The 12,498-nt window shown below is 39.2% G+C and overlaps 1 protein-coding gene across 1 annotated transcript in view; it reads left to right on the forward strand.

Annotated features, from left to right (window-relative positions):
* The first annotated feature begins 991 nt into the window (after nt 1-991).
* Nucleotides 992-12,498, forward strand: part of LOC134358994 (cilia- and flagella-associated protein 46) — a 194,298-nt gene continuing 182,791 nt past the window's right edge. Inside the window, exons 1-4 of the mRNA XM_063071760.1 lie at nt 992-1,207; nt 2,709-2,833; nt 5,579-5,710; nt 8,566-8,630. Coding sequence (XP_062927830.1) covers nt 1,156-1,207; nt 2,709-2,833; nt 5,579-5,710; nt 8,566-8,630 — 374 coding nt within the window. The 5' untranslated portion in view covers nt 992-1,155. The remainder of the gene's footprint in view (nt 1,208-2,708; nt 2,834-5,578; nt 5,711-8,565; nt 8,631-12,498) is intronic.

The raw sequence follows: 12,498 nt of genomic DNA on the forward strand, positions 1-12,498 counted from the left end.
ATAGTTACAATAAAGCACAGTACAGCCACAAAATAAATTAACACAAGTCCCAGAGTGGCATGGCCTGTACATTGATGATGCATGGGATGTTGTCCTGGAGCCCTGTTTCTGTAAGAATGAGCATGCAGCGGTCTCTCATCTCGTGCTGGGTCAGTTGTGGATGAAGGTAATCCAGTTTGTTATCGAGGGAGCAGCACTGAAGCACAACATTGATGGGAGAGATGGCCTGCATGGGTTAGCCTTTTAACCCAGCACAGATTCCAGAGTGCCCTCTCACACCATTTCCAGTGCCTTCTCCCTGGGTGGCTGTAACAGGTGAAGCCGCTGTATGAGGGCCTGTGCAATAACGCAAGGCTACAGGGCTCTGATGTCAGTTTCACTAAAAAAATGTCTTTGCAGCATTTTGTATTATTAATATACAACAGGGTCTTGCGCTCCTAAGAAAAAAATCCTTTCCGTTTTCCAACTTCACCATTAGTTCACAAAGTTTGCCGAATTCCCCCAGTTGTGCAAGTGAGAAGGAATGTTTCTTGTCAACCAATGTTATTTGACCTTCCTTTTGTATTTATAATTCTTGCTCTTTAGTTTTTGTTTCATTTTCCATAAACAGTAGACTTTTATTCTTTATTGAGCAAACATCCTTTTGTCAGTTTAAAGCATTGTAGTTTGAACAGCAGGTTCCGTTTCTGGGATACCGACAGGGCGCATTGTCTGGACAAATGAAGCAGCAGAAACAGCAAAAGAGGCGCTGTTGCCTGTGAACAAGAAACTGCGGACTGTAAGTCTCTGTTACTAGGATACTGACAAGAGAAAGCCGTTGCGTGGATACGGGAACAGCAGGACCAGCTGTTGCTGGGATACTGACATTAGGACGCCGTTGCCTGGATACAGGGGGCGGAGTTACTGTGACTAGACGTAGAGGCGAGGAATGTGGACAAGCCCCGTTGCTCGGAGACCGGGAAGGGAAAGTCCGTCCTGTTGCCCGGTTACCGGCGCTAGGCCGCGCTCCGATCGTGCAGCATTGCGGGTCGATTGTGCTGCGGCCTGAGATCGGAGATGTTCGCCTCGGGCTCTGTTGGGTTGTAGTGCCCTTGATTCAGTTCAATTCGGAGGTCGCAGACTCGGGGCGGCGGATTCCCCACAGTCGGTTGCAGGATGGATATGAACATCAGGCACCTGTTGGCAGAAGCGGCGGTCTGCGGCAGCGGTATTTAGCCTCAGTCTTGGACGTGGCCGGGCTGGAAACCCTGCTCCACCAGCCCTACACTCGGGCCGTGCTGTAGCAGCAGTTCCTTTCTGTGTTTGTGTGTCTTGCCGAAACCTTCTAAAGCAGGCTGCTCTGTTGGACTCAGTGGCGCTAACTATATAGGAACAGCAGCTTTCTCGCAGTGTAGCTGGGTTACTCTGACATTTTGTGTTTTTTTAACCAAATGCAACCGCAACTATCCTAGGAGCCTGTCAGGCTGAACTTTGTCTCAGCATCTAGGAATTTAACATAATTTAAAGTTATTCTGCTTTGAGACTCACAATACGACGCTGCCTCCTGGCGGCAGTTTCATGATCTGTTCATTGGCTGTATATGGAGTCAATAGTTTAATTTGTGGGGAAAAAAATCTATATAACAGCACTCTTAATAGAACGTTACATTTTGCGATTGTGAACTACTGGGTTAACCTCTAGCACTTCGTCCTTTTACACAAGTTTTTGAATGTTTTCTTGGCAGAATATAAAAGTTGTTTTGTTTAACACACATGTTTGGATACTCACAAATGCTAATTGCATAAACAATAAATATCACTTGTAACAGCTGGAGGAACTCAGCAGACCAGCAAGCATCGATGGGAAAAAAAAGTACAGTCGACATTTTGGACTGAAGGAGGGTTTCTAGCATCTGCAGATTTTCTCGTTTGTGAATAAATATCACTAAAATGTTTGGATAGTTACGTAGCTCCGTTATGCAATTGGATAGTCAAATTGCATAACATTTAAATACATTACCAAAATAAAGTGCTGCATATTAATTGATAAGATTTACAATATAGCTAAAAACTTTTATTTTATTGAGATACAGCTGAAATAGGATTTTCCAGCGCTTGGAGCCACGCCACCTAGCATCCCTGATTTAATCCTAGCCTAACCCTGAGACGATTTACAATGACCAATTAACCTACCACCCTGTATGTCTTTGGAGACTCTGGAGGAAACCCATGTGGTTACGGGAGAATGTACAAAACCCTTAATACAGTGGAAGGAATTGAACCCCGTCATTGGTACTATAAGGCGTTGTGCTAGCCACTCTGCTACCGACTAGACAGAAGGTAGTGAAGAACAATTGTTTCCCTTGCAGGGGATACAATTGACTATCTCGTGGCATTGATTTCAGTTTGATAACATCCATTTGCATGGTGTCCATGGTGCATAGTAAGACGCAAATAGGGGAAAGGAGCTATGATTACTAGTAGTTTAACTTTTACGATAATTTCTATTTTCTGCTTTTTAACAGTGCTATCATTTGTTTATTTAGTATTTTCAGTTGTACTTTTGATGGTAGCGTCATGAATTCTTCAAGTGCTCGGCTAGTCATATTGCTTAATTTTAGGCAAATACATAATTTTACAAAAGAAAATCTAGAACTTCATTACAGACAAGATGAATTAAAGTATGTTCCTTTTATAATTAATAGACTTATTTTCTTCCCTATTTTTCAGATTTAAGTACGTTGATGAAAGCTTACAACTTAATAAAAGTTGCCGCTGCAGAGAGAACTCCATTGGCTAGAACGGAGATTCTTAACCCAGATTTATATGTGCAGTGTGCCGAACTGGCTTTGCAGGTGGTAAAATACATTTGTACAATATACTACAAGTTTTACAATACTACTGTTCAAATCTTTGATTCAGTTCCAGATTAAAATGCTTCAAATGTTAGTCAATAATGATACTTAATAGAAAATCAAATCACATTTCCTATAATAAATTTGAACTTTATAAATTATACTACTAACCTCATAGTTAATTATAACTATCAAACTATTAGAATTTTATGAGATGGAAATTAAGTGTGCTACTTCTGCATGACTCTGGTTGAAGCACATAATAGAGAGAGATGCAAGTTCTGTAAGTAGAACTGTAGAAAGAAGAACCATAGAACCATAGAACCAGTCGACGGTTTGGGCCGACGAAGGGTTTCGGCCTGAAACATCGACTGTACCTCTTCCTATAGATGCTGCCTGGCCTGCTGTGTTCTACCGGCATTTTGTGTGTGTTACTTGATTTCCAGCATCTGCAGATTTTCTCGTGTTTGGGCCCTTTAGAATTCAGGAGGAGCTAAGACAACCGATGCTTCAAATGCAGCTTCTTTTTCAGAACTAAGCAGTGGCTGTGGCTTCTTTACCTCAGATGTAGAATTTTGTTCATTTTGAACCATTTGGAGAAACTTCCAGCATTTTCAGTTTTCATTTTAGATCAATTATTTCTCTTATTCATCTCTTTTTTTAAAATTAATAATCACCTTTCCCAATATTTCAATCATTTCACACACAATTCTGGAGGAACTCAGCAGGCCAGGCAGCATCTATGGAAAAGAGTAAACAGTCAATGTTTCGGGCTGAGAACCTTCATCAGGATTGGAGAATAAAAGACGAGGAGTCAGGGGAAGAATGTGAGGGAAGAGGAGGAAGAAACACAAGGTGATAAGTGAAACTGGGGGGAAGGGGGGAGGTAAAGAGCTGGGAAGTTGATTGGTGAAAGAGATTCAGGACTAGAGAAGAGGGAATCTGATAGAAGAGGACAGAAGGCCATGGAAGAAAGAAAAGGAGGAGGAGCACCAGAGGGAGGTGATGAGCTTGTAAGGAGATAAGGTGAGAGAGGGAAATGGGAATGGGGAATGGTGAAGGGGGAGGCATTGCCAGAAGTTCGAGAAATCAATCCTCATGCCATCAGGTTGGAGACTTCCCAGACAGAATATAAGGTGTTGTTCCATCAACCTGAGTGTGGCCTCATCGTGACAGTAGAGGAGGCAATAGTTTCGAGTCATGGCCACACTCAGGTTGGATGAGCAACACCTTGTATTCTGTCTGGGTAGCCTCCAATCTGATTTCTCAAATTTCCAGTAATGCTGAAGGACATTGAGGAAGGACATTCTTGCTATTGAGGGAGTGCAGCGTAGGTTCACGAGGTTAATTCCCGGATTGGCGGGACTGTCATATGTTTAAAGATTGGAGCGATTGGACTTGTATACACTGGAATTTAGAAGGATGAGAGGGGATCTGATTGAAACATATAAGATTATTAAGAGATTGGACACGCTAGAGGCAGGAAACATGTTCCCGATGTTGGGGGAGTCCAGAACCAGAGGCCACAGTTTAAGAATAAGGGGTAGACCATTTAGAACGGAGTTGAGGAAAAACTTTTTCACACAGAGGGTTGTGGTTCTGTGGAATGCTCTGCCTCAGAAGGCAGTGGAGTCCAATTCTCTGGATTCTTTCAAGAAAGAGTTAGATAGAGTTCTTAAAGATAGCAGGGTGAAGGGATATGGAGAGAAGGCAAGAAAAGGGTACTGATTGTGGATGATCAGTCATGATCACACAGTGAATGGTGCTGGCTTGAAGGGCTGAATGGCCTACTCCTGCACCTATTGTCTATTGTTTATTGCTGGCCCTACTCCCCTGTTTCCTTCACCGTCCCCCATTCTCCATTCCCATTCCTCTCTCTCACCTTATCTCCTTACCTGCTCATCATCTCCCTCTGATATTTCTCCCGCATTTCTTTCTTCCATGGCTTTTTGTCCTCTCCTATCAGATTCCTCCTTCTCCAGCTCTGAATCTCTTTCACCAATCAACTTCCCAGCTCTTTACTTCACCCCTCCCTCCCTCCCGGTTTCACCTATCACCTTGTGTTTCTTCCTACCCTCTCCCCACCTTCTCATTCTAACTCCTCATCTTTTTTTCTCCAGTCCTGAAGAAGAATCTTGAACTGAAACGTTGACAGTTCACTCTTTTCCATAGTTGCTGCCTGGCCTTCTGAGTTCCTGCAGTATTTTGTGCACGTTGCTTAGATTTCCAGCATCTGCAGATTTTCTCTTCTTTGTGATTTCAATCATTTGATTGGTACATGTTCTTCCCTAATTCATTAAATTATATTTATCATCATTTTAGAAGGCTTTCAAATTCTATCTGTTGAGCTAAGTGTAAGTTGCCCTTATTTCTATTTTGTTTTAATTTGATTTTTGTCATTCTTTCTCCCTCTTCACTTCTGAGGGAGGATGCTTTGCACATAGCTTTACCCTCCATTATCCATTTATAGATGATAAATGGTCTTGCTGCATTTTGCCAATGTTTGGAGTCTTGTCTTTGATGCATGTTACTAATCATAGACTGAATTTGATTTACATTGATAGCTAAAAGTGTAACTTTTCTATCTTTGTTATTTCCAGGGTAGTTGAAAGAAAAAAAAAACAAATGTGATATAACATATCTTACTTGCAGTTGACATTCTGTATATTTGAAACATTTAATTTTCAAACAAACATTTCTCTGTTTTGTATTTTTAGTTACATGCAGAACTTTTATCTCTTTTAGTTTAAACAGGAGGATATTAGCCAGGATTGCTTGAACATGTATTTTGAGGGAACACGCCCTCAAAACCAGTTTCTGTGCAGGGCATGCCTTTGCCAAGCTCAACTGTATGCTCCAAAAACTACTACAAACATAGTAAGATTTATTTTTATCTATTTGAAATCAGCAATTAAAATCAATAATATTTGAGTAATGTGTGTTAACCTTTGTCTTTGTGTGCACTTGTATGTAAAGTAACAAATACTTGGAACTCCAAAAACATTTTTTCACGGAATAACAAGCATGGTTTTTGTTAATATATAGGGCAAGTGATTTGCTATCGATTTCTCACCTGAAAATTAGGCAGCTAAGCAAATGGCGATTGAACATAGAACATAAACCACTGAACGGTATGGCTCAGCACAGCACAGGCCTTTTGGCCCACAATATTTTGCTGACCAGGCCATTTATATTGTTGCTGAGGAACTAAACATTTTGAAAACTAAGGATACATTTCCGTACAGAAGCTAGGAAGCCGTATTCTATATTTGTGTATGTATTTGGACTACTGTAGCTGGTCTTAGAATAATGCCAAAACAGGGCAACTAAAATAGAAAAGTTTCATCTTTCTATTCTGAAAAAATAATATGTAGCAGTAAAGCTTGTTGATGTAATATTTGCATTAATCGCCATTCCATAAAATTGACAGAAACGTTAGGATTTTCACACAGGTAGTTGAATATAAAAATCCTGAAGTGTTAGTAGTGATTCATTGCTCTTCCACAAATGGAGTTTTGATGTTGCAACACTTCCAACTTCTATCCCAATCTCCTGATTAACTCTGATCTTTATTTAAGCTCTCCGTTAAAATGTGTGCCTTTACTTATCCCTTGTTTGCTGTACATGGAAAAAAAATTGAGAGCTCAGTCATCGTAATGGCATCACCATTGTTAGGCAGCAAGGGTTCCTTGAATTAATACCTGACAATTATCAATATTGGAAAAGGTGTGGTCCACACCAAAAGTGTCATTATGCATGCATTTCTTTCAAATCAGTGGAAAGTGACCAGAAGATTTAGTCCATTTAATTTCATTTGCTAATCAAATGCAGTCTGAACTGAAAGAGTATGATATAGTTGGATAAGCAATCTATCTTTTGACACTTGCAGGAATTTAGAGGCCAGCACATCAATTGGCAATATTATTATCCATCTGTAACAAAAAACAATTGGATTTTGCATTCCAACCAATGGAGCCATTTAGCTGCACAAATAGAATCAATATCAATTTAAAATTATTCCTTGTGTCAGATTTCCTGGTCATCAGCATCTATTGGTAAAGAGAGGAAAATAAAAAGAGTGAAACAAAGAGAAAGAGGGTGAAAGAAAGAGGGAAAAAAAAGAAGAGAAGAGAAATAAAGTGAAAACTAACTATTTGGGTGACATATTCCTGTGTTATTGACATGATATTCTAAAACAGACTGATGCTTATATAGTTTTCACATCCCTTTCAGAACATCCAAGAACATTTTTTAAAATGCAGCCATCAAGGATGCTGCAAGATTTAACAAATAAGGATGTGATAATAAGGAGATGATCTACTTTATTTGAAAAGAAGTATTAATCAAGGGAGAAAAATTGAGTAAAGTTGCCTGGCTCTGTATTACATACGCATTTCCTTAGTCAGCTCTGGTGATAATGGAATGTCATTTTTTTTTTATTTGCCAATTATGAAGTTAAAGGAGCTATGCTTCTTTTTTTCTAGACATCTTTAGAAACTTGTATGGAATTTTTGTTTATATCTTAGAACCTCTGTATAGCTTGAAAATACATTTGCAAAAGTTGATTTGATAATCAGGTTGGTATAAAAAGGGGTGTGTGTGGAGCATGAAATCTCTCACACAAAGCACAGAAGATGGGGAGCTTTAAATCCATAATGAACAATTATTTTACAAGAGGATCCTCATCCAGAAATCAGTCTGATTGATCTATCTGTCTTAGTATTGAGCAGATCCATAGTCCACCCAACCCTTCTTCATGGAAGGTCTCAACCTAAAACGTTGATATACACCTTTTGTTTCCACAGAAACTGCTTGACTCATTGGGTTCTTCCAGTAATTTGTTTTCTGTTCTGGGTGAGGATACACTTGTAAAATAATTGTTTATTATGGATTTAAAACTTCCCCATGTTCTGTGCTTCATGTTAAACATATATGCCATCTGTAGCAAAGCAACAGTTTAATAGCCTCTCGTTCTTAAACTGCTTCTTTATCATACCAAATATTTTAAGCTGATGTGAATCTAATATTGACACATCTTATTGTATAGTAAGGCAAAAAATAATTGTCAGCTCTTTGTCAACTGACTGCTTGGTGTTGGTGTTGGGAATAGATACCAATCCCATTGGGACAATATTGTATTCTAGAGGATCTGATCCAAGGAAAGGTAAGATTAGAAGGCAAGAGAGATTGGAGGAGGAATGGAGGCTGAGAAACACTTTTTTCCCTTCACGTTCCACAAATAGTGTTGTCAGGCTACTTGCCTCCTCCTCAAAACCTGGCAAACATATCCTGAATTGCTGGGTTTCCTAAGTCAATTGTTAAACCTATAAAGACAATTAAATTTGACACTGTCAGATTTATTAAATTACTCGATTAGCCAATCTATTCCATGTTAAGTTGGTAGGTTAAGTTTGGATTTGCAGTTGAGAATTGTTGAAGTTTTAAATTCACTGCAAGATTTTTTAAACTAGAATAAACCAATTTGCATGTAATCTTGTAGCTGCAAGTTATACCTAAGAGGCCACAAATGAAGGTTATGAATCTATGGTAACTATTATTTTCAAACTTAAGAGGTTGTAATAGTGCAGAGTATTTAAAAAAAATTAATGCAACTTGACAACATACAAACATTTAGGAAACATATCTGGCTGGTGTTTGTGTGTGAGGAAAAATCCAGTATTTGAGTTCATTTTCTTCTCTTCAGATATTTAATTGCATGCTTTTGCTTACAGCATGAACTGAATAAAGCTGTACGGTACATACTTGAGACCATAAAACATGCAAGAAAGCAAAGAAGGTACAATGATTTGGATGTAGACATTTAATATGTCATGCTGATAAATGTTAAAATATTTGTTATAGAGTGATAAAGTTGTACAGCACAGAAACAAGTCCTTTGGCCAAACATGTTTATGCTAAACTTTTTGCCCATGTAACATTAGCTCCATTTGCCCACATTAGGTCCATAACCTTCTATACCTTACCTGCTTAAGTACTTTTTGTTGTGTATTTAATATATCAGTAATGTTTCAGTAATATTGTAAATACACTCTTTGATTAAACATTCTTTGTTGAACTTACATAATACATTGTGAGTTGAATGTAAAAGTATGTAAATTACATACGTCATCATGCCACCATGTGATACGTGCGCACCTTGCTTAAAGATCCAGAGAAGCATGCCACATCCCCTGTAACAGAGGCAACTGGAAGTGAATTAAGAAAGGTATTGGATGATGCCACAACTGTCTCCATGCTGTACACCATGAAACATGAACCCTGAACAGAGGGCAAACAGGTGTTGGTGCCAACCTCTGTGCCTCTGGCTGGAAAGCATATTGGACCAAGAAAGGACCCTGCTGCTCAGAGGAATCGTGAAAGTAATGAAAACAGTGGGCTTAGTGCAACAGCTTTTGTAGGGAACATAGATGAGAAAACCTCTGATATGTTAATCAGGCAGTTACTTGCAAAATGTGACTGGGTTTTAAGCTGGAATAGAGTTCAAGGAACTTCAGGAAAGGTGGAAGTAATTGGCTTTTGTCAGTATAAAGAAACTGAATTTACTCTTTGTGAATTAAGTTTATTGCATGAACTTCAAATGGGACACAAAAAGTTGCTTGTTAAAGTAGATACAAATTACCAAAGCCCAGCTGAATGAATAGAAAGCCAAAAAGAAAGAAGTCAATGGAGATACAAAACAGAGGATTTGTCAGATGATGCTTTGAATGAGGAAACCAAGAGGAGAGATCAGATCTTAAAGGGAGCAATAGAAGAATTATTCCCAAGATCAAAACGCACATCCTAGAAAGAAGAAAATCTAAGGTGGTTTTAAAAAAAGACAAGAAGTTGAAAAGGAGAGAAGAGATAGAGAGAAAGAGAAAAGTATGAAAGAGAGAAGGAATTTGAGAAAGGAAAAGAAAGGAATCAAGAGTGGGATAAAGAGAGAGAAGCAAGGATTGAAGTAGATCCAGAGAGAAAGTCAAGAAAAGAAGAAAGGTGTCCAGAACCACTTCCTGCAGTCCCAGAGTCAACTCCTACAACCACCATGGAGGAGGCATCAGAACCAGAGATTGTTTTACAACCACAATTCTTCCCTGCCAAGCAGACTGATCCCCCATGTTAAGAAAGACGTTATTCCACAACAGTAAGAAATCTTCCACGGCGATTAAATCTTTCGGCCTGAATGGGACAATTTAAAATTTACCATGCTGTCGATGTCTGTATAGTTGCATTATATAGTGTACTGTATATATAGTATATAAGTTGAGATGCATCTATATTAAGTTGGAATTTATAGGTAAGCAGAGAGGAGTGTTGTGTATTTAATATATTAGTAATGTTTGGGTAATATTGTTGGTTACATAATGCATTGCAGGTTATACAGTATGTAAAGGTACATACATGGCTTACGGTATCATGTGATACATGCATGCCTTGCTTAAAGGAAAATACGAAGCTAGTTACATTATTACAGACTCCCTTGTTCTTATTTAGATTAGTTTTATGTTTTAGAGTTACAAAATATAACTCCTTTCTAAATGTATGTTGAAAGTAGTAATTCTATCTACCTTCACCACCTTCCTTGGCAGTGAATTAAGCTGTCTAGATATTAAGAACACCCTTTAAAAGTCATTCCACTCACCTTAAACAGGTGTCTTATTGATTTTGCTGCCTCTACCACTGGAAAAAGATTCTGACTGTCTCCCTACCTATACAACTGATGATGTTATGTACCTCTGTCAGCTTCCTTTGCTACTGGGAAAACAAATCTTTCCCCATAACTAAGCTCTTCAAATTAATCCCCATAACTAAGCTCTTCCAATCCAGGCAACTTTCTGGAGAAAATAACAAATTGCAGGAGCAACTCAGTGTTCGAACATCATCTGCTGTGGAGGCAGAGGGGTGGTTGATATTTGCGGTCGGTACCCTGCAATGGGAGTGGGAGTGTAAAGAAGAGTTAGCCAGTATAATGAAGTGAGAGGCGTGGGTGAAGCAGGGGCTGGCAGGTACTAGGTGAAGAAGGCAGATGGGGCCAGCTAGGGGAAAGGAGGAATTGAATTAAAAGTTAGTGGATGGTGGGTAATAGATAGAAACAGATAGGGAGAATAAGAAGGTGTAGATGGAGCCAGGTTGGGTGTATTGGCGGATGGAGGTCGAGACAGAGATGGGAAGATGATAGCGCAGATTCGTGGCTGCAGATGCTGGAATCTGATAAGTAATGAAGGTCATGTGGACCCAGACAGAGCAATAAGGGGCAGGTAAAACTATTTGGAGATTGGTTATGAGACCTCATAGATAAAGTGTGTGGGTGATAGACCGATGCAGACAGGTGCCTGTGCACTAGAGCAGCACCGAGGTGTTCTGGACATTGTAGTCACTATTGGTAAGAATAGCGTGGGTGGCAGTTTGCACCGCCTGTAATGTGACGGTGGGGAGCCTATGGGAGTTATGGAATTCAGCTAGGGAGTTAAGTGATACTATGGAATGGATTTTGGCAAGAGGAAAGTAAATGAGAGGGAATAGGTTCGGATGAGGAGGGACACCTGGCGAAAGGCATTAGGACTGGGGTAGAAGATGCTGTTGACTTCAAAATAATGATTACTTTCATATCTAGTTGTAACAAAAATCTTCATCTGATTAGATTGATGAGAGCTATTCAGAAGGATATTGATGAAGTAAAATCAGTAATATGTTTTAGCAGAGGTAGAGTGTTGATTGCATGTGCTGATTTAAAACAATAAGAGAAAATACCGAAAATAAAGTCTCTAGATGGGAGTAATATTGTTAGTACATTGGTAGGGGGAAAACTGAAGGTCTAGGGTGTTATTTCAGGGAGAGCTCTGTGTGTATCTATGGAGGATATTAGGGACAACTTCAGAGTGGGTAAAGTGTGTTGGCTAAGAGATGACAGACAGAGAGAGAAGCGAAAATATATGATAGTTTGTTCTGTTGTGTTTTTCTGATGAAGCTACGAGAAGATTTCATTCCTCGACATCTGTTAGGTGTTGGCTTAAAATAGACACTTACAAGGATTGGGATGGAGGAAGATGATGGAGTGAGGTTGTAGAGGTGGGAGGTGAAGCAGCTAGTGAGGTATTGATTCTTAAAAAATAGACTTTCTTGCATTTCTATGTGCAGTAGTTAATAGAACAGTACAAGCAGGAAAGAAATCTGATAGACCCAGAATAGCGGAAGATGCAACATCAAGGTATTTGGGATTAGTTGGAATTAATGCAGAGCAGGTACATGAAGTACTTAGGAGAGAAGGTTTGGGGAATGACAGCAGAAGGAATGGGCTGGTGGTGGAGGGTGATTGTACATAGGGTGCTGCACATTGACCTTCTCAGTTCAACTTACAGTTCTTCGGTGGAATGCAAAAAGTCTGTTAGCCAACAAATAGGAATTTAAAGCATATGTTTTATGTTTTGGTGTTCCTTGAGTGTTATCTGTGTACAAGAAACTTGATTGTGATCACACTTACAACCTAATAAATTGACAGTTTTGTTTGGTATAATTCCTCAATATATTCACGGTATTTCTATATTAGACCAAGACGTAATTGCATTTGTCACATTATAGAAGGGCTATTTTATTAAAACAGAAAGATGCTTCTGCTCCCACTTTAATACAATGGTTCTCTCAGGTGATGTTATGTCTTAGTTTGG

Source organism: Mobula hypostoma, chromosome 19, assembly GCF_963921235.1.
Source record: "Mobula hypostoma chromosome 19, sMobHyp1.1, whole genome shotgun sequence".
Classification (NCBI taxonomy): Eukaryota; Metazoa; Chordata; class Chondrichthyes; order Myliobatiformes; family Myliobatidae; genus Mobula; species Mobula hypostoma.